We start from the raw sequence: 27,450 nt of genomic DNA, 5'->3' as shown, positions 1-27,450 counted from the left end.
TTGGCTTACTGCCCGTGCCTTCCGCTGAGCTGAGGCACCGGCCATGGGCCCTCATGAACAGCCCATGCATGGCCCCAGCTTCGGGTGTTGTCAGACTGGGGAGACAAGGAAGTGCTGAGGCACAGTTTCATGACATTTCTGACTGGCAGAGCCAGGCCGGACTCCACCCCAGTCATTGAGGGAGGGCGTGGCCTTGCAAGGCTCAGGTGCTCGCTGAGTGCCTTTTGCTTGCTGCCCATAGGCAGGTCTACTCCTCAGAGATGTGGACAGTCACCCTTAACCCCCAGAGTGCAGTGCATGGAGGCACAGGCTGATCCCCAAAGTTTGCTATTTTACCAGAGCTAGAGGCCAAGGATAAAGTGGTGCTTAGGTAAGTAGGGTACAGCTCACTCACACAGAAACACACACACACACACAGATACACACACACAGAGACACAGATACACACACACACATACACACACACACATACACACACACAGACACGCAGAGATACACACACACAGAGACACACACAGAGAGACACACACACAGAGACACAGATACATACACACACAGACACACACACAGAGACACAGATACACGCACACAGAGACACACACACAGACACACACAGAGATACACACACACAGAGACACAGATACACACACACAGATACACACACAGACACAGAGACACACACACAGAGACACAGATACACACACACAGAGACACACACACATATACTTTATACATACAGATACACACACACATACAAACACAGACATACACAGAAACACAGACAGGCTCATATACATACTCACAGATACACATATACACAGAGAGACACACACAGACACACAGATACACACACAGAGATACACACACAGAGATACACACACACATAGAGACACACACACAGACACACAAACACACACACAGACACAGACAGGCTCATATACATACTCACAGATACACGCACACGAACACGAACAGGGACACAGACACACACACCATGATTGTTAGCTGTGGCTCCTGGAAACTCTGCTTCTGAGAACACCTTTCCTGGCCCTCCTCCCGGGAGTTAGACAACCACCCAGAGGCCACGGAAGTAGGCTGTCCTAACACCCTGTCATTGTAAGGTGACCTGAGTATCAACGTATATCTAGGTTGTCATTCACACAGCCAAGGTTAGGGAACCACAGAAGGGACACCGTATGAGCCGGCCTCACAAAATACCATGGTCAGTAAGATCTTCAGAATGCGTTTACAGGCGAGGTGGGCGACTTTGCTCTGAGCTGATTGGTGGCTGAGCTAGCGTGAGAAAACAGATTTTTCTTTTTCCTATATTCTACCATCCGCTTGCTCACTCCGGAATTTACTCCTTCAAAAGGTATTTGTTCAGTTGTTTGGTTTGCATGCTGCACGTACAGACAGACACGCGGCTGTCCTGACCCTCCAGCAGGCCCGTGGCATGGTCTAGCCAGTAACAGTGTGCACCAAGTTGACCCACAGGAAGCATGAAGACCAAATGCTGTGTGACCTGAGGCAATGGCCTCAGCCTATCTGAGCCTCACATTCCTCACCAGGAAGGGAAATTACACGTCTTTTCTGGCTCCTGTGTAGACTAATTGGGCTGCTGTTTGACATACACAGAGCGGTGTTTTCAGGAGGTATGACATAGTGACTGTCGGCTATAAAAGTAGTGTCCTAAGGCCCATAGAATTCATAGTGAAAGGAGGGGCATTTAAACTGGGGTTTAAGGGACAGCTAGGAGTTGGGTAGGCCAATAGAGGCACATCAGGTAGGAAAGAACCTCACAAGCTGTGGCAGTTTTCGGAGGGCAGGAGGCAGGTGTTGCCAAGTCTGGGGGCTTCTTCAATCTACTCACCCCCGTCCAGAGCAGTGCTTCTCAACCTTCCTAATGGGTGACCCTTTAATACAGCTCTTCATAACTGTAGTTTTGCTGTGGACGGATCTGTGTTCTCTGATGCTGTTAGGCAACCTCGTGTGTGACAGGCCTATTCCACAGGCCCTCTGCACAGTCCCTTCAGGGGTGTCTCCGTGGTCAGCAAGATGGCTCAGCAGGTAAACTATGTGCTGTGCAAGCTTGATGACCTGAGTTCAATCCCCGGAACCCACGTAAAGATGAAGGAGAGAACCAATTTCACTTACACACTGAGGCACATGTGTCCACACACCTCAAACACAAGGATAAACAAAAATTTAAAAAGGAGGGGTTTCTGCCCAAAGGGGTTTCTGCTCTGAGGAGCAAGCTGGGTCTTCTCCAGGAAGGGTTGGTTGGAGCTCGGAGTTTGAGGAGTGGAGAGAGGGTGACAGAGCTGTACAGAATCCACCTCACGCAAGGTCCTGCTCGCACGCAGTGGGAAGGTAACTGGATTTCTTCCCCTAGACCAGTGATGGGATGCTGGAAGAGGAAAAGCATCCTGTAGCAGGGAAATAGTAAAGCAGCAATCTACGCTTCCGCCTGCAAGGCACCAGTGGGCGGGCAGGCTGGCCTGTTCTCAGCCCGGCAGCCTCTGCTCACGTTCCCAACCGTCCACTCCCCGTGGTTAGCTGTCACAAATCCCCATAACCAGGTAAAATCAAAACTCTAGAGACTTGTGATTTATCAGTCAGATTTATATCGTAAATTCTCAACCCACAAAACACCCGCACGATGAACTCAAAACTCAACTGATATAGACACGAGCTACACACTAGGTGGGGCAAACACATCCTACTTCTTATCATCTACCTAAGAAATCCCCAACACTTATGGCTCCCAGGACTGTGTGGCTCTGGCTCCTCTTCCTCTCCTATAGGTCCCATCTTGTCTCCTCTCCGTCCCTTCCTCTGTCTCCCTGTACTCTCTGTGCTCATCTCTAAAACTCTCAGCCCGCCTTCCTTTTCCACTGCCCAATCACAGGCTCTCCCTTTATCCTGTGGTGCTGGAAGTGAGCCCAGGGCTTCACGTGTGCCAGGCAAGGGAGCTACCCCTGAACTGTAACACAGAGGTTCTGTTTGTGGTGTTGAGACAGTTTTGGGTCCAACCTGGACTCAGACAGAATTCATTCTGCAGCTGAGGGTAATTCTCTTGAACTTGTGGTCCTCCCGCCTCCATGCTGCGACTGTAGCGTTTGCTGCCATACTTAGCGTCTGCAGAGCTCGGGATCCAACCTAGACATCACACCATGCACTGTGGAAACAGAGCTGCATCTCAGGCGCTGTCCTTTTCTTTGCATGGAATGCGTCCTTGATTGTGTACATGTGGCCATGTGCATAGGTATGTGTACGTGTGTGGAGGGCAGATGTCAGTGTCCACTGTCGACCTCAACCACGCCATACCTCATCATGCATCCCCTGGGCTGGGCTCCAGGGATTCTCCGGTCTCTGCTTCTCCAGTGTGAGGATTACAGACGCATGCCTGGCTATCCCTGGGAGCTGGGGTGCTGCACTCATGTTCTTGAGCTTTTATGATAAGCCCTTCACCAACTGGTACATTGCCTCAGCCTGTTTTTTGTTGTTCACTGGTTTAAGAAGGCTCTCTTTGTGTAGTCCATGATGGCCTCAGGTTTACAATCATGCTCCTGCCTCTGGAGCCCTGGGATTGCAGACCCTGTATCATCAGGACCATTTGGAAACGCTGCAGAAAGAGAGGTATTATAAAGACTCAAAGGCTCACTGGACTGCTGTGAAGTGGGAGTGACTGGAAAATGGAAAATGACAGAGTAGCTGGGACAGAGGAGTAGCTGGGACAGAGGAGTAGCTGGGACAGAGGAGTAGCCCAGATAGAAGTGCTAGAGTAAATGACAGGTTTCTTCCTTCCTTTCATTCTTGTGTGTGTAGATATGTGAGTGTAGGTATGTGTGCCAGGACATGTGTGTGAAGGTCAAAGGACAGTTTGGGGGCACCGTCCTTGCCTTCCACTTGTTTGGGGAGAGGTCTCCTTTGTTTTGAGCGATATGCAGTATACTCCAGGATAGCTGACCTGAGTCCTACCTGTCAATTCTCCCATGTGTGCCTCCCATCTCACAGTGGGCGGGCTGAGAGGACAGACGCATGCCACTGTTCCCAGCTTTCCACGTCTGGGGCATCTCACTTGGGTTGTCAGGTTTGCATTGCGAGAGCATCCCACTGGCCCGCTTTTTTCTGTCTTTTCTTTTAGATTTTTATTTATTATTATTATGTGTGTGTGCATTTATACATCATACATACACATACCACATACACACATATACATACATGCACACATGTATACATACATACATGATGCATAATGGGTACTCGTAGGAGGCTGGAGGACAACTTTGTGGATTTCTCTCTTTGCACCTCCATTGGGTTCTGGGAAGTGAATTCAGTTTGTAGGTCTACATTGGCAGGCACCACATCTCGTTGGCCCCGAGGAAGGATATAACCAAAGGATGGAACTGTGCTTTTAGTTTTCTGAGACAGGTCTCATACAGCCCGGGTTACTACTGCTAAACAGGGTTCTTCTGCCTTTACTTCCCAAGTGCTAGAATTACAGGTATGTACCATGACGCCCAGCTAAACTCTTGGTTTGGTTTGGTTTGGTTGTTTTGTTTTTCCAGGCAGGGTTTCTTTGTGTAGACCAGGCTGTCCTGAAATTCACAGAGATCCCCCTGCCTCTGCCTTCCCGAACACTGGGATTAAAGATGTGTCCTACCACCTCCCGGCTTTCCTTTTCTTTTTTCAGATAAGTTTAATGTGTGTGTGATCTGCGGTTTTAAATGTTCCCGTGCTTTTTGTGTGGATGGTTGGGTGGTGCGTGTGGGAGTGTGGGTACACACGTGAAAGTCAGAGGACAACCTCCGGTGTCAGTCCTTGGCAGTTCTCCTAGTTTCATTTCTGTGACTGTGACCAAGCACAGAAGTGACAGGAAACACCACAGATGAGGAAGGGTTTGCTGGGTTCACAGTGCCAGGTCACAGTCCATCACTGTGGGGAAATCACAGCGGCAGGAGCTTAGCCAAAAGCGGAGAGTGAGTGCACACTTAGAGCTCACATAGCTTTCTGTCTGTACAGTCCAGGGCTCCAAACCAGGACTGGTGCCACCTGATTTAAGCTGGGTCTTCTTTGTTTTCAAGACAGTTCCCACAAATATTCCCCAGGCCAACCAGCTCTAGACAGTCCGTCATTGAGACCCTAACCAGGCGACTCTAGCTTCTGTCAAGTAGAGAGTAAGCTAGCCGCCAGTCTTCCACCTCCTGTGCGAGTCTCTCACTGGCCTGCAACTGTAAAAACATTCATTTTAGCTAGCCCATATAAAAGATCGGGCAGGGTTGGGGATTTAGCTCAGTGGTAGAGCGCTTGCCTAGGAAGCGCAAGGCCCCTGGGTTCGGTCCCCAGCTCCCGGGGAAAAAAAAAAAAGAACCAAAAGATCGGGCAGGTTCTAACTTACAGCCCAGCCATATGTCCTTTGTTCCTTGCTGTTTGAATCTAGAGGGATTATCTCTGCTCCATCCGTCATCCTCGGGGACATTTCACTTGAGCGCATGCTTGTGGTCCGTCTCCTCCCAAGGCTGGCTTCTCTCTCCTCCTCTCCTTGCCTCTCCTGGGACCTGTCACTTGATCTTCAAGTCCCACCTTCCTCTCATTACTGCCCAATCGCAGGCCCTTTAGTAACCGATTAGCTTTAGATGGGGAGCATCCTTTGGTGTGAGTGAGGCTCTGCTCGTGGTGGGGAGGGCAGGGGAGGTGACCTGATCTCGGGGGTGGTGTTTAACATTTGAATACACAGTAGCACCCGACCAACCCCAACATGGGACTCCAGCACATGTGCCAGGGTACTTGCCTCATGCTTATACAGCAAGCCCTTTCCCCGCTGAGCCCTCTCAACATCCTTGGACCCTCTTCTTCACGAGGAGTTGCCTCAGTTCCCAGAGCCTAAGGAGGATGGTGAGGAATTGGGCGGCCATGAGGGCGGTGCCCTACAAAGCTGCCCTGTCCACGCTGAACTGATTTATTCATTTATTCTATATGAGTACACTGTAGCTGTCTTCAGACACACCAGAAGAGGGCATCGGATCTCATTACAGATGGTTGTGAGTCACCATGGGGTTGCTAGGATTTGAACTCAGGACCTCTGGAAGAGCAGCCAGTTCTCTTAACCACTGAGCCATCTCAGCCCCCACCCCGACCCCATCCCCCACTCCAGCCTGTACTCTTGATCCCAGCAGTCGCAGAGGAAACTCCCCATTTGTTTTCCTGGGGCTGAGATTCAAATGAGTTCGTATTCACCCCCTGTCCAGTGTGCTGCAGGCAGCTGTGAAAAGCTAAAGCAGTGAGAGGAAAACACAGGGGCTTGGGCAGACTGGGAGATACCCGAGGGATGAGGGGATGAGGCTGGACTTAGGGGCTTGTGTGTGTGTGTGTGTGTGTGTGTGTGTGTGTACGCGCGCCTGAGCTGCTACTGCAAGTCACGCAATGATGACAGGCTTCCGTGCTGCGGTCTGGGGAGGCTGACTTGTTCACAGCGTTTTAGAATCAAAACAGCTGGATGCTGTATATATCCAAAATCCTGCACTCAGGAGGCTTCGGCAGGAGTTCGAGGCCACCTCACCTGCAGAGCGAAACCCTGAAAATCTAGGGTTCATCCCCAGCACCTCAAAACAAGCAAGCAGTTTGGGTGGTGGTGGTGCACGACTTTAATCCCAGCAGTCGGGAGGCAGAGGCAGGTGGAGCTCTGAGTATGAGGCCGGCCTGGTCTACATGGGGAGTTCCAGGACAGCCAGGGCTACACAGAGAAACCCTGTCTCAAAAAAACAAATAAAGGAAGCAAGGGGAGAGGGAGAGGGAGAGGGAGAGGGAGAGGGAGAGAGAGAGAGAGAGCGAGAGCGAGCGAGAGCGAGAGCCTGCAGGTGCAAAGGATCCCAGCTAGCTTGGCTTTGGTGGTTTGTATCTTTTTGCCTTTGTTGGGGAAACAGAGGATATTGGCTTCGGGCAACATTGTCTTTGTGGGTTTGTCTTACATCTAAGAGCATTTTGCTTTCACTTGTACGTGAGCCTCCTAGTCTCTGCATTTTATGCTAGGAAAGTGGGTTTCACAGATTCGTAGAAAAGCAAGCGTTGGTGTCTGGATGGCTTAATAGCATTTGATTTTGCAGAGGACCTGGGTTCAGTTGCAGCATCCACATGGTGGCTCACAACCGTCCGTAACTCCGGATCTAATCCCCTCTCCTGCCCTTTGGAGACACTAGGCATGTGTCTGGTGCACACACATGCTCAAGGACCAAAGACCCATTCACGTGAGAGAGTTGAATGGATCTCTGCAGTAGCACACTGTAATTCTAGCACTCAGGATGCTGAGGCAGGGGAATTGTGAACGTGAGTGAGACTACACAGCAAGACCTTGTTTTTGTTTGTTTTGTCCTTTTAAGTATCAGTCTGCTGGCTGCGTTAAGCGATTTGAGGGAGAAGGTAGGGCAAGCTCCCCGTTCCATCGTGGGTCACGGGCAGCAGCACTGTCTCCACTCTAACTCGTCACTGCCCAGGGTCGGCCAAAGCTGAACACAAACGGCACCTGAGACTTTTGCTGCTAAGTCTCAAGCCTTGGATTCCCACTTAGGCTTCAGAGAGTCAGAGAGGCTCAACCCTGGCCCCCTCACACCAGAGAGCCTGTCTTCAGTGAGATTATTCCAAGTGTGCGGTGCTTCTCAGAAGGTCTGGGGAGACTCCTCTGCTGGGCAGGGACAGAGTCAGTAAAGAGCATGGACGTCACTGAAGTAGATAAGTCGGAATGCACCTCCAGGTCGGCCTAACGTCAGAGTCAGAGTTGCTTACCACTATGAAAAGGGCATGGCTGCCACAGAAAGGCTCTGAGGGTCCTGGCAACCAGATTCTGATAGTTGGAGAGCATCTACCTCACTAAGCCCCTAAGCCTAGGGGGTTAACATCAGGCCACTAGTAACAACTGGACTTTCCGCATCTCATTTGAGGATGCCTTAAGACCCAGCAGGTCTAAGAACGCCAAGAAGTCCCCCAGTTTTATCGGAGGGAATCAAGAATCATCTAGAGCTGAGTGTATCGGCTTACACCTTTAATTCCAGCACTCAGAAGGCTGAGGTAGGCAAAACTCTGTGAGTTCAAGACCAGTCTGGTCCTCAGAGTAAGTTCCAGAACAGCTAGGCTATATACAGAGACCTTGTCTCAAAATAAAATAAAATAAAATAAAAATAAAAAAATCCAACCATCAGGGGCTGGAGAGATGGTCAGGAGAATTTGCTCTTCCTATAAAGAGCTTAGTTCTAGTTCCCACATGGTGATTCATAACCAGTATAATTCCAGTTCCCAGGGGATTCTGAAGAAGCTCTCTCCTTCAAGGGCTCCTGCAGACGCAGACACACACACACACACACACACACACACACACACACACACACACACACACACACACACACCAAACAAAAGGTGTTTTTGCCTTGTGAATGAAGACGGCGAAGTGGGCGGTACTTCTGGAGGGCGGAGCCTTGCCTGGGTGGCTCAGGACCGCAGCCGGTTAGGAGGGCCTGGCTTGCACAGGGGTCCGGTAGCTCCTTTGTAACATTAGGAGCATTATTGACTTCCCTGTGCCATGAGCCCAGTGCTTTCCGGACATAGCCTCACTCACTCTTCATAACCTCTTAGCTGTGTCTCCGTTAGGGTTTTATCGCTGTCAAGAGACACGGTGACCAGGGCTACTCTTATAACGGAAAACAGTTAATTGGGGCTGGCTCACAGTTTCAGAGGTTCGGTCCATTATCTTCATCATGGTGAGAAACACCACGCAGCATACAGGCAGACATGGCTGTGGAGGGGGAGCTGTGAGTCCCCTCAGGCAGCAGGGGACTGACCCACAAGGCCTACTTAAGAGCATATGAGACCTCCAAGCCGGACTCCATAGTCACACACCCACTCCAACAAGGCCACACCTCCTAATAGTGCCACTCCCCGTGGACCAAGCATTCAAATACAGGAGTCTATGGGGGCTGCTCCTTTTCAAACCATCACCGATGGGTGCGTGGTGCCTTCTGGTTTTAGCACAAGTTCACAGGTAGAGATGCAAACACGGAGGGTGGAAGTCTTTTTCTCAGTCCTGTGGCTGGGTAGTCCTTAAAGGAAAGGCTGTGCTGATGCAAAATGCCCAGGACCTGGGTCTGGCAGTGGCAGCTATAGCCGTATGTTTTAAATTACTTCTGAGACATTTTTGGTGCGTTTCCTCATCCGGTAGACACAGGCAGGGGACCTCTTTCCCATTGAGTGGTGACTGAGATGGTTCTGAACAGAGCACAAGACACGTGGTTGGTATTATTAGAAATTAGTGGAAGGGGTTGGTGGAGCGCTTCTCTCACAGACACAGAGCCCAGTTTAATCCTCAGTACCACACAAGCCAGGTGTGGTGGTGAGAGCTGTGATCCCAACACTGGGGAGGTGAAGGCAGGAGAACCGGAGGTTCAAGGTCACCTGCGGTTACATAGTGACTCTGAGACCAAGGATGGTGGCTGGAAGACAGGAAATAAAGAAAGGGATAGAGAGACGGCTTGCCCAACTCCAGCCCCAGGAGGAACGCAGACTGCGGCTTAGGAGAGAGCCTGTCAGGCTAGAATGTTAGCTGGTAAAGCTAGGTGAGTAGGAAAAGAGAGTGGGCTTGGGGACCAGAGGCCAGGCCACCGAGACCCCTGAGAAGCACATGCACCGCCGCTCCGCTAAGCTTCCAAATGGCAGCTGTGTGCGCTTTGTTGATCTATGGAAATGTGCCGGGGTTGGGGGAGCACGGGTAGAATGCAAAATAGACTCAGAAGCGGACAGCTGTGCAAACACTCTGCTTGGTTGAGTTAGAGATCAGAGGCGCCTGCCGGGCTTGCAGAGCCTTGCTCGACACTTACTCTTCTGTAAATTCCCGATGAAAACTGGAGTCAACTGGAGGTCAGGATGAGGGTGCTAGCTTTTGGCAGCTGAGTCACTGCAGGGTTCTTTGTGTTAGGTTTGGGGACTGTTTCCAGGAGCTGGTTCTCTCCTTCCATTCTGGGCCCCAGAGCTCAGCTCAGCTCAGCTCAGCTCGTGGCAAGCACCTTTACCGTCTGAGACGTCTCCCCAGCCCTCATTTTGGATTTTTCGGTTGGATTTGGTTGTTTTGACAGGGTCTCACTGTAGCCTGACGCTCGTGATGTAGACCAGGATGGCCCTGAGCATGCCTGGCTCCTTGGTTTGCTTTTAAGTGAGATTTTTATTCATATGTAGTTGATTCTCATCTTTGCCAATTCTACATTGGCAAGTTTGATCTGGAACTAACACTGTTTTCGTGGTTGTTCTCGTATGTGCATAGAGCAGTGAACAATTTGAATGGGAGCTCCAAAGCATACATTTCTAGCTGAGAAAAAACCAACAGGACATTTGGCATTTTTTCTCCAAAGTCTCCTGTATCACAGGATGGCCTCGAACTCACTATGTGGCAGAGGATGTCCTCGAACATGCCCTGCGGGCTGAGATTCTGGGCATACCCTGCCACACGCAGTTCTTACCCTGCGAGGGCTCAAACTCAGGGCCTTGTCTACATGACTAGGCAAACACTCTACCAACTGAAAAATATCCCCGATCCACATTCATTTTTCAGATTCACTCTTGGGACAGGAGAGATGGTTTATCCGTTAGTAGCGTTTGCTGCTCGTGCAGAGGACCATTTCAACGCCCAGCTCCCGCACGTTCTTTCCCAACTGTGTGTGACTCCGGTTTGCCTTCTTCTGGCCTCTGAGAGCACTGCCCAGATAATTAATTAATCTAAAAACAAATGGGTTCACTTACGAAGTTGGTCGGCCACTACCAGTCCTGCAGTTTCTTCAGTAATACGAGACTCACAGGCGGGGTTTGAGGTGTCTGCTCATCTCTCCATGTCCCCTGGTCTCTTTCAGAATGCCCAGGAGAACCACGGGCTGGCAGTGCCCACCCCGTCTGTCCCAGAAGAGTTTGCAGACAAAGAAGTGAGAGGTAAGAGAACCCTGATCTTGTGCTTCTTCGTCTTCTTTTCCTCCCTGCTTGGGCCCTGAATTTAAAGCAAAACAAACAAGCTGGAGGCAAAGCCAGCGTCCTCAGGCCTCTAGTGACTGGTCTGCTGGGTGGGAATAGTGGGCCTGGGAGATGCGGAGTCCGTGGCTGGCTAACACCCATTTTAGAGAGTGTGCCCAGGTCACAGCAGAAGAGAGGGCGGCAGGAAGACCTCTGGGTCAGACAGACCCTATCTCTGAATCTATCCTGACTCAGCCTGGTTAGCTGTCACTGTTGCTGGGACACTTGCCCTGCTTGAGAACAGCAGTGCCAACTCCAGAAGGCTCAATGTATGTATGGGATAGACGTGAGCCACTTAGTGAAACCAGGCGCGTGACACCCTGTGTGACCGTGAGCAAAAAGGTTCCTGAGAACTGCACGGCCACCGATTCCCTGCCCCTCCCCCACCTTTGGCGAAAGGCATTTCCTTAGCTTGCCCGGGCAGGTTTTCACCCCAGGGTCTGCACTGCGGCCCACTCCCAGTGTCCTGCTCCGAGGTCACCTTCCCAATGGGCCTTCCTAATTAAGTGGCACCTCTCGGCACCCCTCCCTTGCTGGTTTTATTACTGCCTTGTCCGTGGTAATGATTTACTAGTTTATGGAATTATCTATCGGCTTGACCCCTTATGGAGTAAGCTTCAGGGGCAGAGTATACAGCCAGTGGAGGAGTGTATGGAGACCAGAGATCAACATTACCTAGCATGAGCAGGGCCCCAGATTTGATCCCTAGAACAGAACGAGAATCAGCTTTATGGGTAGTATCCCTCTTTTGTTTATTGCGGTTGTGACACCCTGGGTGCTCCATTTCAGGTCCCCAGCGTCACACAGCTGGAAGGAGCCTTCCCAGGCAGCCCTGCTCCAGGCTCGCTGCTCTCTCCTAAGCACGACGAGGAGGGGAAAGGGAAGATGAGCATGGCGGAGGGTTGGGGGGCGGAGGGGGGGGGGGGAGAGGTGGACTCTTCAGGGACTGGGATGCAGAACTGGCTGCTGTCTGGGTGTCCATCTCTGTAGCGACATTGCCCTGGCTACCTTCCTTCCTTTCCACTGCCCACCAAATGCTCTGATACAGGGGTTCTAAAGGCTGCAGTGGGGTTCGGTAGACTTGGGGCATCCCAAAAACGAGAGTCGGCTGCTTGTGTAGGCAGCTTCCTCCTGTAAGCACCCAGGGCTGCTCCAGGGCCCTGAGCAGGAAGTGTCCCATTAACATAAGAAGAGGACCACTCGGGGCTGGGGATTTAGCTCAGTGGTTAGAGCGCTTACCTAGGAAGCGCAAGGCCCTGGGTTCGGTCCCCAGCTCCGGAAAAAAAAGAACCAAAAAAAAAAAAAAGAAGAGGACCACTCCCGACAGTTCCGCACCTGGCGGACGTGGCTGCTTCCACGGGTAGGCTTAGGAGGAAAGGGCTGGAACTAGTGTTTCCCTAGGCCAGCCCCTCTCCCTGTGCCAGGCACAGAGACCGGCTTTGGGTGGGAAAGATGGCTCAGCAGGTAAGGTGAACCACCAAATCTGAGCTGAGTTCGGTCTCCAGAGCCCACAGGGTGGGAGGAGAGGACTAATTTCCATAAGCCCGAAGTCCTCCACAGGTGCGCCCTGGTGCCCGCCCTCCCACACACGATGTTAAAACGGTGGGAGAGATGGGGACTGGCCCAGCTCCTTACCTCTGCCTCCCTCTTTCAGGTGCCAGCACACTAGTGAATGGTAACCTCCGACTGTACAGCTCTGTGGGAGACCTGAGGCCCGTGCACTATGATCTGGACTCATCCATCCCCCCACCTCCCCCGGGTCCAGCCCCAGGGCCACCCCAGGACACTTCACAGCCTCCAGAGGCGTCCTCTCCACCACCACCACCTCCTGTTCCTCCTCCTCCCCCTCCGCTGCTGGTGGAACCCCCACCCCCACCCAGCACAGCCCCACCTCCACCCCCAGCATTAGATACCTTATCCCCCTCATCTGCGTTCTCCCCACCTTCCACACCTACCCCTCCTGACTTCATCCCTCCTGCCCCACCGTCAGCTTTTCAAACCCTGCCTCCACCTTCTTTGCCAGCCCCGGGACCCCCAGTTCCGGTCTCTCTTCATACAACTGGAACTCGTCTCTTCCCCACTGGGGCTATTATCAAATGGAAATCAGAAGTGGCACTCAATGGCCAGCAGCCGGAGGACCCCAGAAGCAGCCCCCCTAAAAGTCCTGCTGAACTAAAGAGGAGCCCTCTAGGGCCTAGCCCAGAGCCCCACCTCACCTTCCCCAGGTCACCGAAGGTGCCTCCCCCAACCCCAGTCAGGACCTCATCTATCCCAGTTCAGGAAGCACCAGGAGCTTCTCCAGAGGAGGATGAAGCCACCCAGAAGACCTCCGCCCACCTCCCACTGCCTCACAGCATCAGTGTCCGCCCTGCATCTCTGGTTTACCCAGACAGGGCCCTAGAGCCCGAGCAGCCCAGAGAGCCCAGGCCCGAGACACCAGGCAGCCCAAGGCTCAGGCAGTCTGAACCCCAGACAAATGGACAAGCAGGAGCTCCACCCCCAGCTCCTCCCCTGCCTCCGCCCGCTCCCCCACTCCCTCGGCCAGCATCTTCTCTGCCCCCAGCTGCTCCTCCTCTGCCCTCTACTGAGCGGGCAGCCCCTCCATCTTCTGGATTTCCGAAGACCTCCAAATCCAGCTCACCTGCTCTCAACCCCAAACCCAACCCGCCCAGTCCGGAGGACACAGCCTCGTCAGAACCTGTTGACTGGAGAGACCCCCGGCAGATGGAAAAGCTTCGAAGTGAGCTGGCAGCCTATCTCTGTGGGTCCAGGAAAGAGGATCGGTCACTCAGTCACAGGCCAGTCCCTACAGTGGCCTCGAAGGACAAGGAGAACAAGAAGGGCACCAGCCTATCAGAGGAGGTACCTCCAAGCCTGCCTGAGAAGATACACCCCCGTGCTCCTGAGAAGAGCCCCTCCAGCAGCAGCCTGCCAGAGAGAGAAGCCAGCAGCAGCCTGGCCCTACCCCCTGTGGACTACATCCCCCAGGATACTCCAGCCCCCAGTGTCAAGCAGATCCGGAATGAGCTAGAGGCTCGGTTTGCCTCCTCAGCAGAGAAAGAAGCCAAGCCCAGCTTAGCATCTCTGCCCCCCAAACCCCGGCTGGAAGGGGGAAGAACCTTTGAAAACAGGACTGAAAATGGCAGATTCCATAAGCCTGCCACCAAGAATCCACCCCAACTGTCTACCGCCCCTCTGCCTGCCACAACACTCCAGTCCAAGGTTGTACATGGTCCAGCAACACCACCCAAGGTCACACCTGGGTCAGCCACACCATTCAAGCCTATACCTGGGCAGGCCATACCGCCTAAGGCCACACCTGGGCTAGCCTTACCACTCAAGCCTACATCTGAGCAGACCACATCACCCAAGAACACACCTAGGCAGGCCACACCACCCAAAGATGCACCTGGGCAGGCCACACCACCCAAGGACGCACCTGGGCAGGCCACACCACCCAAAGATCCACCTGGGCAGGCCACACCACCCAAGGACGCACCTGGGCAGGCCACACCACCCAAAGATGCACCTGGGCAGGCCACACCACCCAAGGTCATACCTGGGCAGGCCACACCACCCAAAGATGCACCTGGGCAGGCCACACTACTCAAGGACACACCCCGGCTGCCCACCCCATTATCTCAGCCGATGGCAGAGAAGGACCTTGCCTCCATGAGGCAGAGAGAAAAACCAGAATCTCAAGAAAACTCGGTGGCTACCCAACTGTCTAGAAATGGCGTCCTCTCTCCTCCAGCTCTCCCACCAAAGATGTCCACCGGTGGAGAAGAAGCGCCATTTCTCTACAGACCCCATCGCAGCCAGAATAGCCACAGCCGAGGGATTGCTGTAGTGACTCCCACTAGGACCAGGGGGGAGGCTACAGACTCAGGGGATCTAGTGGACGAAAAGGAGCTCCAAAACCATCCAGCCAAACCTCTCTTGCCAGTTCAGCCAGCTGACCAAGTCCTCAGACACCCGGTGACTGGAGAAGTGGTGGAGCGGGGCTCCCCAATGGCCCTGCTCCTCGCAGCCAGACAAAGGGCACAGAAGACTAGACCTGGAGGGACTGCAATTGGACGGTCTTCTTTGCCAGGGAGTCTCCGTGACCATAGCAACCAACCAGAGGCCAGCTCTGACAGCATCTTTTACAGAGGTAGCCGGCCCAACTCCTTCATTGTGGTCCCTAAGGTGCCCAGTGAGACAGAGGACTCCCAGGTGGCCTCAGCACGGCCCACTGGGCCCAGTCAGTGGAAGCCCCTGCAGGGACGAGACACACAAGCCTCAGATCCAACCTACAGACCTGGGTGGACCAAGGACGAATCCCTGGCCCCTGTGGCCCGGGAAAGACCAGCTCACTCAAGCTTACCCTACGGCCGCGCCCTCCCCAAGTCCTTCTCTTCTCCGCCCTCTCCTTCCTACAAGAGGGAGGAGGAGGAGGAGTTCAGCTTTGATATCATTCCTCCGCCTCCAGAGTTCAGCAATGACCCCGAGCCTCCGGTCCCTGGGCTGCAGCAGCAGGGCCGCCGCGGGTCCCCACCCAGGAACAACTTCTCCGACTTGGGGCAGTCCTCGAGACCCAGTCCGGCTCGTGGCTTCTCGCGCTTCCCGGGGACTCAGTACCCGGAGCCCGGGGGCCTGGATCGCTTCTCGGGCAGCGGACGCTCGCTCATCAAGAAACGCCTGTACGTCGGGGAGCCCCATCGCAATCCCGGGACGTCCCGTGGTTCTACTGGCCGCAGCCTGAGCTCCCCTAACTGCTTCGGACCGCAGCCAGGAGGACCTGAGATGCGACGAGTCAACTCTGCGGGGCGCGCGGCCCCCGGTGGCCTGAACGCACGGAGGTTGTCCCTGGAGGGCGCCCGGGGCGCGGCCGAGGTCAAGTACAAGGCGCCTGGCGGAGGCGGTGGTAGTGGCAGCAAAACTGGGGACTATGGCTTCGTCCCTCACAAAGTCAGCAGGTGAGCTGGGTTCTCTTAAGGTAGAAGGATCTCTGGGGGTGCGTGAACAGAGCTAAGGCCAAGGCCACGGGCCATCGCCTGCGACTAAGAGGATGGCCCAGAGACCTGGAGAGGGTGCTGTTAACTAGCACCTTCCTTCCCTGCACACCTCTTCACCCACCTCATCCTCTGGAGCTTCAGGGCTGCGAATCAGTGTAGAGGAAAAGGAGACCTAGTGGCCCCGGGTAGAAAGACCCAGAGTGAGAGCAAAGGAGTTTGAGTAAGCAGAGGATACAAAAAAGGGTGTTCTCTGGTTCCGCTCTGGAGGGCAGAAATCTAGAACATCTGCTCTGGGGCGGGCGGTAGAGTGAGGACCAAGCAAGCTGCCTGTGAACCTCCACCTCTCTGCTCTCCTCTCCTTCCAGGTCTCCTCACGGCAACGCCCACTACGGAAGCCCCATCAATACGTTCACGGTGAGGCCTGGGACGCGCCATCCCATCTCCTACGCCTACTCTGGGACCCATCGGAAAGCCACTTCCTGAGCCACGCGGTTCACTCGGCTGACTTCTAGGGGTTGGATCTGAGCAGTTGTTTTGCGGGGGGTGGGAGGTCAGGTCGCACAAGGTATTACAGGTCCCAGCTCGGACACCACTGAGAGCCTTTGTTCTGGAAGACAGACAGACGAACGGATGTATGAGTAGCAGAGGCCTGTGGAAGAAGACGGAAACGGGGCTGGGGATTTAGCTCAGTGGTAGAGCGCTTACCTAGGAAGCACAAGGCCCTGGGTTCGGTCCCCAGCTCCGAAAAAAAGAACCAAAAAAAAAAAAAAAAAAAAGAAGAAGACGGAAACATCTGGCTCTGAAAGCACCGAGGGACAGCTTGGCTAGGGACATGTTGGCAGATAGGGGTGGGAGGAGGAGCTCTCTGGGCCGTTTCTGCTATCTGGTGACAGTTTGCCTGTCCAAACCTCACAAAGGATAGTGTAGCTTGTCTTTCTTTAACTTCTGCCTGTTACACTGAGCAGATAATGGCTGACCTTCCTAGACAGTTGGGGATGAGTTCAAGGCCGTTTGCACAACACAGACTCTGCATCAGACGCCTCATGCAAGGAGCAGGTCATTGCTCCTTGGCGTTCACTCACAAGGAGGCCCTGAGAAGTCTGCGATGGGAGGTGGAGGATGAAGGCTTGCTTTTCCTTTCAGGCCCATGAAGTCCTGGTTCAAGGATTGGACCCAAGGAGCGATAAGGTCCAGGAAGTACGTAGAACATGGAGATGGGTCTTGTAAAATCAAGGTAGTCTGCTAGGGCCAGTTCAGAGCAGGGGACACTTGTCAATAGGGTGACCATTTGTCTTCTGCCTGGCCGGCCCAGGGTTATACCAGTGAACTAGAATATATGTATAATATATTCTAACATGTGTTTGTGTGTTATGTCAAGTATGACAGGAGCAATAGTTCTTCAGGTGGGGAGTGGCTGGACCTGGGACTAGGTCAAGGCCGATGGGAACGGAAGGGGAGATTGTCCCATCTCAGATGAGCAGGTGCAGACAAGAGGAAGCCCCGTTTGGAGGCTTTGTGACCTGTGGTACCAGCTGCAGTACCAGGTGGCTGGGACAGCAGGTGAACCACTTCAGGTAAAGATCTCACATAGATGGCTGGCACCCAGGTGGCTCGGGCTAGCAGACAGCTTCGCTGTGCTCACAAAGCCAAGCCCGTCAACACAGCTAGTCTATAAATGGGTTTTCCCTAAGTGGGGAAGAGTTTGCTAATTCACCTGCTGCCCTGGGAAGAGTAGGGTGTGGTCTCCCAGCTGTGGGAGTACTCAGGCGTGGGTGGAGAAGGACTTGGTTTCACTCGGCATGGGAAATAAATAGCCAGTTTGGACTGGCCTCTGCTCTGCAGCTATAGATTGGTGACTTAAATCTACCCAGGCATCATGGGATGCTATGGGTGCTCGGCTGGACGGTGCCAAGCACAGGGGACCAGGCCCAGAGTTGAAGTCACATGATAAAGAGACTGTCCTTAAGCAAGTCTTGGCCTGAGCCTCAGACTCCTCCTGCGTAGTAACCGTACCTCATCAATGCTGAGGAACGGACACAGCCTGGTGTTCCTTCTGGGACAGCCCTGACAGCGGGTCTGTGTCCTGAGCAGTAGTCTAAAGCCTGGTGTGGTGGTACAGACCTAGAATCCCAGCACTGAGGAAGTGCAGGCAGGTCCGTACAGTCTTTACAATACTGGCTACGTGAGACCCCCCACCTCAAACTGAAACAAACAAGAGCCACAGGAATTGGGAACGGAAATAAAAATAATTACAGTTTAGAAGAGGCAAGAAGGGTTGGGGATTTAGCTCAGTGGTAGCAAGGCCCTGGGTTCGATCCCCAGCTCCGGGAAAAAAAAAAAAAAAAGAAGAGGCAAGAAGTCAGAATAGGCACAGAGCTCACAGCGGCTGTGGGCTGGGCCAGCAGGTAAAGCGCTTGCCTGCAGCATAAGGACTTGCACTCAGCCCTGGGGAGGAGCAATGCCCCCTCCACGCCCTCCGTGAAGCGCTTGCCTTAGCACAGTCCCCAGAGCACACATTAAAATTCTATGCTTGGTGCCTGCTTGTAATCCTGGTGCCGAGACAGGGGGATCTGGCCACACAGCCTAGCCCTAACTTTTAAGACCCAGGCCGGTGAGGGAACCTGTCTCAAGGTAGACCTTCCTGAGGTTATACCTGAGGCTGTCCTCCAGATTTCATACACACATGCCGATAAAAAGGGACACACAAGCCAGGCGTGGTGGTGCACACCTTTAATCCCAGCACTCGGAGAAAGAGGCATGTGGGTCTCTGTGAGTTCAAGGCTAACCTCGTCTACATAGCAAATTCCAGGATAAACAGGACTGTATTTAAACAAACAAAACAAAAAAAGAGCACACAGAAATGTTAACTATATCCTGGTGAGATGACCCAGGGGTAAAGCAAATTTGCTGGTGTGGCAACCTAAGTTCAGACCCGGGGATCCGAGTCGTGGGAGGTGAGAACTGACTCCAGCAAGTTGAGAACTGACTCCAGCAAGTTGTCCTCTGGCTTCTACATGTTTTTCCCTACTTACATGCACAAAATAAATTAACACACAAGAGGCTGGTTATGGTGGTGCAGGCACATGCCTTTGATCCCAGCACCTGGGAGGCGGAGGCAGGAAGCTCTCTGAGTTCAAGGCTAGCCTGGGCTACATAGCGAGACTGTCTCATTAATGATAACAAGAAAAAGACTGGAGATGTGGTTTAGTGGAAGAGCGCATTGGTTTCCATCTCTAGCAAGCTAGGAAAGTGAGACAGGAGGATCACCATGAGTTCAAGGCCGGTCTGGGATACATAGAGATACATTAAAAAACAAAACAAAACAAAAAAAACCTATAAGATGCAATAGGGATGGAACCCCATGTGGTGTTGCTGGGGTGCAGAAAACATTGGCCTCCACCTGAACCGCAATCCTCTTACATTATGGTTGGCTCAACAGTTTCAGTAAAGCCGTCTTCCCCAAACCCCTGACCTGCTGGGCATGCTCTGCCAAGCTGTTTCTGACCATCCCACCTCCTCCACCTTAGTTTTCTTTAGAAGGAGAAACTGAATCATAGAGGTCATCTCAGGACGTGTTGGAGAAGCAAATACATTTTCTCCATGGAGATTTTGGGGGGAGTCTTGGGGTGATGAAGCCAACAGGCCAGGTTTCTGGTCTCTCAATCCTTCAGGGTCTGTCCCGTCTCTATGGTCCTTCCATATCTGGCCTCTTGCCACACATCTGATTTGCCACTGAACGTCTCCCTTCATAAAGCACTGGAAGTGTAGCAGGAGGACATGGAGGCAAACCCAGGATAAGGACCCCACGTTTGCTGCTTTTTTCCCCCTCTGGGCAAGGTCTCATGTTGCCCAGACTGGCTACAAATTGCTGTGTGGCAAGAGTGGCTTTGGACTTTCAAATCCTGCCTCCACCTTCCAGAGTGCTGGACGCCACCATGCTGGGCTCTAAAGTTCTATTTATTTCTTTTAATTTTGTAGTACTGAGGTCTGAACCCAGGGCCCCCTGCATGCCTAGGGATACACTCTAGCATTGAGCTGTACCCCCTGCTGCCCCTCCTAACGCTGTGTCCTTGCGTTTTCACTCGCTGGTCTGAAAATGGCAGGTCTGGACTTCAGGTGTGTGAGTCTGATCCTTTGTTGGTTCCATGCCTGAGTTCTTGAGTTTCCCATCACAGGGATAGCCATTCCTACGCGTTATCCTGGCCCTCACACTTGCCCCATCCATGGACTTCAGGGTGAAAACTCCCGATGTGGCAGCCGGAACTACCAACACTTACATAACCCTGGCTGTTTGGAAAGTTGGCTCAGCCTGGTTGCTTAGGACAGTCCTCTAACATTTACTGGGGTGTTAGACTCCTGTTTGCATTTCAGTGATGAGGAAATCAAGCCTCCAACGCAGGAATCATGTTGCTCCAAATAGCCGACCTGACTCACACCCTGGCCGTGTTTCGTCGCAGCTGCCTGTGTTCGAGCTATGACCATTCCGTGACTCGGGCTTTTCCAAGGGCGCCAACCCACATACCTTCCATTCGCCCGGCAGGGTGGGATCAGGACGCAGACGGGGGAAGCCGCTCCATGCTAACAAGTGAGCAGCTGAGGGTGATGCTTGTGTGCCAGGTCTGGTTGGCCACACCTTAGTTGTGACCTCAGACCCAGTGAGCCAGCCTGGCCTAAAGCAGCAAGGGCGGGCGGGTCCAAAGGATGGTTGTGTTTGGAGGCCAGGGCCTGGCATCCCTGAGGAACAAGCTGCTTCTGAGTCAGACTCAAGAGAGGAAGCTTCCCTCAGCAGAAGAGATGGACCCCGCATCTGCCTCTGCCCGCCCCCTTCAGACATGGTTTTTTTATAACCCAGGCTGGACACGAGCTTGCTATGAAGCAGGGGACAGCCTCGAACTCCCAATCCTCCTGCCTCAACCTCCTGGATGCCAAATGCTGTTTTATTGACTTATTGTTCATTCTTGTGGCACTGGGTATTAAACCCAGTGGTTCAGGTAATTTTGGAGCCAAGGGGGTGAGGGCTGAGCTGCCAAGCAAGCCAGTCCTGACCTGCCAACCGCACCTGCCTACTCTCTGACACGGTGGCCCCTTTCATCGCTACAGCTCAAGGGTGGGGCCGGCTTCCCACCATTAGTCAGCTAGCCTGGATGGGTTGATCCGGTTGTACCTCCTTGCAAAGCCCTGGGCGGCCAGGCACTGTGGAATTGCTTTGGGACCTGTTAGCTGCCTTTTAACCAGGAAGGTGAGAGATGGCCCTGTGGGACAGGGGCTTGTGGTAGTACTGGGACTGCAGCTGTGCTGGGGAAGGAGGGTCGCCTCTCATGCTTGTCACATTCAAACACTTGACAGAGGTAAGTGACCTAACACCTAGTACTTGGCTGTTGTACTTTGGTGACTCTCTTGGGCACTTACTGCTTCTCTTGACATTCACTTGCACCTGATTTTCCAGGGTAGAGCGAAGGAGAGTGCATCCCCATCCGTGCATTCGCCCTGCTGTCCTAGCTGCCCCGGCAGCACTCCTGAATCAGCCAGCAGGGGGCGCTGTGCCCACCGCTGTCGGTACTTCCCCCAGCACAGATGAGGTTCTGAGTTCAGATTTAGACCCAAGGATTGTTGGTTGACCTGGCTTCTTGGGGTATGGGATGCACTGGAGTTCTCCTGAAAAATAAGCTCCTGAGACTTATTTATAACTGGTTCCCAGATATGGCAGGTACACATCTGAGAACTGTCTGCTCAGCTCTCTCAGCAGATAATCGCGTTCAGCTCCCTGTGAAAAACTACAGTCCCCATGGTGCAAATGACCATCCCAGGCCACACAGCTGGACCACCTCCAGATCTGCCCTCTGTCTCCAAGGCAGTGTGGTGTGTGTGGTTGCGCCTGCACCTGTCCAGATTCTTGTTCCAAGAGAGACAGAAGAGGGAAGGGGAGGTGGCTTGGGAACAGCCAGGAACATGGCAGCCGATAGACTGAGAGTAACTCCCTGGCATCTACAATGTGCAGAGGCATTTTCAATCCCAGAGGCATCAGCTTACAGGGTAGACTCTGCATGGACTGGCATCACATCCACACACCAGGGACACGCTTTGTGGTACTGGGGGTGGACACTGGGACTACGCTTGCTTGGTGCAGGAAAGTTCTCCATCACTGAACCACACCCCTAGCTTGAAGCCCTCAGACTTCTGGAGGCCAAGAGAAACACTCCAGAGGCCAGAAGCTTCCCTGCTGATTTCATGGGAGTCTCTCCCTTAAGGCACCGTCCCACCCAAGGCCACACCTCCCACTGTTGACCACTCTTTTCCCTCAGCCTGGAGGATCTTGGCATCTCTGCCCCCTACCCCCTTCTCCTCTCCTTCCCAGTATAGCCCTAGGGCACTTCCACAGAGCTCCTTTACACGTTAAGCCTTGATCTCCAGAGGGGCTGCTCTCACAGCAGTTGGCTCAGAACCAGGCATGATTACAGCCGCTTCCCTCACGCCCTTTCTCATGGTCTTCCTTATGACCCCAGGACATAAGCACCTTCATCACCAAATGGTGAAGAAATCTGACCCAAGGTTTCTTGCAACACACACACACACACACACACATACATACACACATACATATACATACACATATACACACACATACACATATACACACACACATACACACACATACATACACACATACACACACATACACATATATACACACATACATACACACACATGCACACACACATACATACACACATATACATACACACACACACACACACACACACACACACACACACACACCTCACAGACATATGCACACAGACATTTTACCAGCCTTGTATACATAGCAAGAGTTCTAGGCTACACTGTGAGACTCTATCTGAAAAGTAAGTACAATAAGACACCAGACAGAGCTGGCATGAGCAGAACCAGGATTCCTGTGGGAAAAGTCAAGCTTTGGGCATTGAAGGCTTTGAAAACTTCCCCAGGAACATTCAGAGGATGTAAGTGTTCTGGGTGAGGAAGGCATGCTCTGGCCTGCAGGAGGACTCTGCTGACTGAACTTCACTTCCAGCAGTGTCTCCTTGGCACCTGGACATCGCCCTGGGGTTAGACTTAAGTTCAGTGCTCCTTGTCTAGGGTTGACTTTGGTCCCCAGCAGGGCAGTGGCAATGTCTGGAGACACGGTTTTGCTGACACTTGGAGGAGAAGCCTACCAGCCTTCTCTAGGCGGAGGCTAGGGATGCTAATATTAGGTCGAGCTAATATTAGCACACAGGGCCGTTCCCCAGAATTGAGCCCCAAACATCAGCAGCATTGAGGATGAGAAACCCTACACTTTGGACTGGAGAAATGGCTCAGTGGGTAAAGGTGCTTGCCACCAAACCTGCTAACCCAGGCTATGCTAGAACGACAGCAGCTGAGGATGACGCTGAATTTCTGCCTCCGCCTTCCAAGCTCTGGGATTAGACACGTGATAGCACACCAGTTTATGCACTGCTGAGGATTAAACCCTGGCCCTTGTTCATGCAAAGGAAGAATTCTACTAACTAAATTATACCTTCAGTACACTTTTAAAAAAAATAAATAAAAGATTTATTTTATGTGTTTGTGTTGCCTGCTTTTGTGTGTACGCGTGCACATGCATGCAGTACCTGAGTTGACCAGAAGAGGGCGTTCGATCTTCTGGAATGTGAATTCAGGATGGTTTTGAGCCATCGTGTGGACGCTGAGAACCTTACAGCCCAGGGATCCACCTGCCTCTACCTCCCTCGTGCTGGGGCTAAAGTTGTGCTAATGCAGATCTTGCACTACAGACAATTTTTCTACCTTAGCTTCCAGAGTGCTGGGATTATAGGAGCGAGTATCACACTTGGCTTCCCCAGTAAACCTCCTATGTTAATTCAGCATGGCTCGAGGTGTCTGGGAGACTCTAGCACACCCACGTCTTATCCCGCAGCCCCCACCCTCACCCCGACTCCCACAACTCTTCCCTCAACACCAGCTGGCAACCCAGTATTTATTTCCACGTGGCCATCTGACGTTACCTGACGTCTGACAACTGCCCAGGTGAACTGAGTCCCATCTAGCTAAGCCTGCTCCCACTTGGGACCTTTACCCCAAAGTTATTTTCCCAGTCTAGATTCAAATGTCCCCCTCCTGGAGCCCACAAGCCTTCCTTAAACACCCCATAAAAAGCATTTACCTTGTTCATGCATACTGTAGTCTCAACACCCTCCTTTATGGTTTTTTCCTTAGCATTTTCCACCATCTGATAATGCCCTGCATTTATTTATGTATTCCAAGCCTGCTCCTGACTTCCATGCTGAGTTATTCACCACCATCGTCCACAGGCTTGCTTTGTGTGCTTCCTTGCTTTAACAGCAGTTTGACACAAACTCTTGTTGCATAACTCTGGCTGATTGATAGTGTGTATCCCAGGTTGCTCTCAAATTTGGCAGTTTGAAAAATCCTCCTGCCTCAGTTTCTTGGGTGTGGTAATTAAAGGTGTGCACCCTCAAGCTTGACTCTATTTTTCTTTCTTTCATTAGGTTTTTATTGGGGGGTGAGGGCGGGGAAGTCTTCCTATAGTCCAGGCAACTGAGGCAATCCTCCTGCCTCGGACTCTGGAATGTTGGTGTGACAGGTATATTTAACCAACACAGGCTCTGGACTCTAATTTATTAAAAGGATTTTTTAAAAATTTACGTGTGTGTGTGTGTGTGTGTGTGTGTGTGTGTGTGTGTAATTCTGCATATGTGCACATGCTCAGAGAGGCCATAAGAGGGCACTGAACCCCCTGGAGCTGGAGTTGTGAGCCTTGGTTGTAACTTGAGTGCTGGGAAACAAACACTGGTCCTCTGTGAGAGCAGGGAATTCTCTTAACTGCTGAGCCATCTCTCCAGCCGCTCTCTACTTTTTAATTTCATATATTTTGTGGTTTACTGTTTTTGTTATAAAGTGCCTTTAAAGCCAGGGGCTGGTGGGGCACAACTTTAGTCCCAGCACCTGGGAGGCAGAAGCAAGCGGATCTCTGTGAGTTTGAGGCTACCCTGGTCTAGAGAGTGAATTCCAGGACAGCCAGGGTTGTTACACAGAGAAATCCTGCCTCAACCCCAACCAAATAAAGTGCTTTTAAGTTATTACCTAATCAAAAGTATGAAAATAATTATTATTGAATAATAGGCCTGTTTATTAGATTTGTGCTTCTAATGCCTTTCTACCAGGACTCCCAGCAGAAAACTGGGACAAAAAGCCATGTGATACATGTACACAGACATGCACACAGACCACCACATATACACACATATATATACACATGCATAGGCACATGTACACAGACCACCACATATACACACATATATACACACATGCATAGGCAAATGTACACAGACATGCACACAGACCATATATACACCTGTGTAGACATACATACATAGGCACACGTACACATACCACCACATACACATGTGCTCACACATGTTCACATACATGCAGACGGGCACATACAGATGTGTACACACACACAGAGACACATGTGCACACATGCAGACATGTGCACACACATGTGCATACACAAACACACACACACACCCCACCATCATACATTTTGGGGCTTTACTTTTCCTGGACATTCTGCTTCTTACTTACCTCCTGGTTCATTTACACAAACCCAACTAGGAAACTTGCCCACCAAGTGTTCCCTCGTCGCTGGGAACTAGAGGCAGAAGGACAGGAAGAGCGAGGCTATCTTCAGCTGGACTTGTGTGGAAATAGTGTCTCATTAGCTCAGGCTTCTTTCAAACTCAGAGATGCAGCTAAGGCTGGTCCTCCAGCCTCTGCCTCCTAGGCACTGAGTTTTCAGACATTGGTCACCATTCCTGATGCCAAGGCTATCTAGTATGTTCAAGGCCAACCTGGGCTACACAAGACCTTGTCTTGAATAAAAAAAGAAAGAAAAGAAAAAAAAAAAAAGGTTGGTCCTAAATTAACCCCACAAGAGGGAGGCTGGACAGGAGTGGATGCCTTGTGTCGTTCTTGCCAAATCCAAACTCTGTCTAAAGAACAACGTCGGCAGAGAAGTGAATACATAACCAGCCCACAAGGGCTGCAGAGGCCACTGGGAGGATGAGAGTGCCCAGTGCTCCTGCAAAGTGCCCAGCACCCATGTTACAGCTGCCCAGCTCCAGGGGGTCTCACTCCCTTTTCTGGATTCTGTGGGCTCTGCACACACAGAGCACAGATATAAAGGCAAGCAAGATACCCAGACAAAAAATAATAATAGACGATTTTTAAAATTAAAACGAGCCAGGCACTGGTGGCCCAAATCTTTAATCCCAGCACTCAGGAAGCAGAGGCAGGCATATCTCTGAGTTCAAGGCCAGCCTGGTCTGCCGAGAAAATTCCAGGACGGTCAGGGCTACACAGAGAAACGCTGTCTCAATAAAGAAGTGACAGACAAATAAATACAAATAAAATTAGTGCATCTTGGGCTGGAGAGATGGCTCAGCGGTTAAGAGCACCCGACCGCTCTTCCAGAGGTCCCTGAGTTCAATTCCCAGCAACCACATGGTGGCTCACAACCACCTGTAAAGAGATCTGATGCCCTCTTCTGGTGTAACTGAAGACAGCTACAGTGTACTTATATATAATGAATAAATAAATAAATCTTTAAAAAAAAAAATTAGTGCATCTTCCCCAGAGAACAGCAGTGAAAGGAACACCACTTTGCTTGATTCTTTAGTCACCAGGGAAGAGACAGATGCTGGCTCTGGAGAGAAGGTGGCGTGGCCGGGGGAGCAGAGGGGCACTCACCCTGTGGGAAGGCTGGGTTTCAGTAGCTTCACACTTGTGCACACCAGGGTTGTTCCTGAATGACTGGCAGCTGCCAGGCATTCCAGGGGAGGCGAGAACTCCACACAGAGAATATCCTGGCTCGGCCGGCCCTCAGGTGAACTGCCCACTAGGGACTCTATCTCAAACGTCACTCTGTGGGAACGCCCCCTCATTATCTCATTAAGCACAGTATGAAACGCTTCTGAAACTCTTTCTCACTTATCAGATTGGCCGCAGATTAAAACACAAGAGGTGTTGGCTGCAGTGTGGGAAACCAGGATTTGGGGTTTTGGTTTGTTTTTTTTTCCTCCTGGAGGGAGGCTAATGTGCCACTGAGGGCATTCGGCAGTAGCCACTGTCTCGAGCTGCTCAGGTTGCTGGGACAAAGCTCCACCCATGGAGACTCATGGGCATGAGAAACTTAAAAAAAAACAAACAAACAAACAAAAAAAAAAACAAACCCAGGTCCTGAGGTTGCACCGAGACCAGAGAGATGCCTCATCCAGTGAGAGTGCTTGCTGCTTGGTCTTGAGGATAGGAGTTCAGACCCAGCACCCAGCGGTCCCTGACCACTGCTTCTGGTCTCAGCAGGCACGCACAT

General features: G+C 52.0%; 1 protein-coding gene across 1 annotated transcript in view; it reads left to right on the top strand.

Annotated features, from left to right (window-relative positions):
• C9h6orf132 (similar to human chromosome 6 open reading frame 132) overlaps positions 1 to 17,391 on the top strand; it is a 36,619-nt gene extending 19,228 nt beyond the window's left edge. Inside the window, exons 3-5 of the mRNA NM_001431182.1 lie at positions 10,887 to 10,962; positions 12,695 to 15,998; positions 16,403 to 17,391. Coding sequence (NP_001418111.1) covers positions 10,887 to 10,962; positions 12,695 to 15,998; positions 16,403 to 16,520 — 3,498 coding nt within the window. The 3' untranslated portion in view covers positions 16,521 to 17,391. The remainder of the gene's footprint in view (positions 1 to 10,886; positions 10,963 to 12,694; positions 15,999 to 16,402) is intronic.
• The last annotated feature ends 10,059 nt before the right edge of the window (positions 17,392 to 27,450 follow it).

The sequence above is a fragment of the Rattus norvegicus genome, chromosome 9 (genome assembly GCF_021556685.1).
Source record: "Rattus norvegicus strain SHRSP/BbbUtx chromosome 9, alternate assembly SHRSP_T2T, whole genome shotgun sequence".
Classification (NCBI taxonomy): domain Eukaryota; kingdom Metazoa; phylum Chordata; class Mammalia; order Rodentia; family Muridae; genus Rattus; species Rattus norvegicus.
The sequence above is the reverse complement of the archived record's forward strand: the minus strand, read 5'-3'. Positions and strand labels throughout refer to the sequence as shown.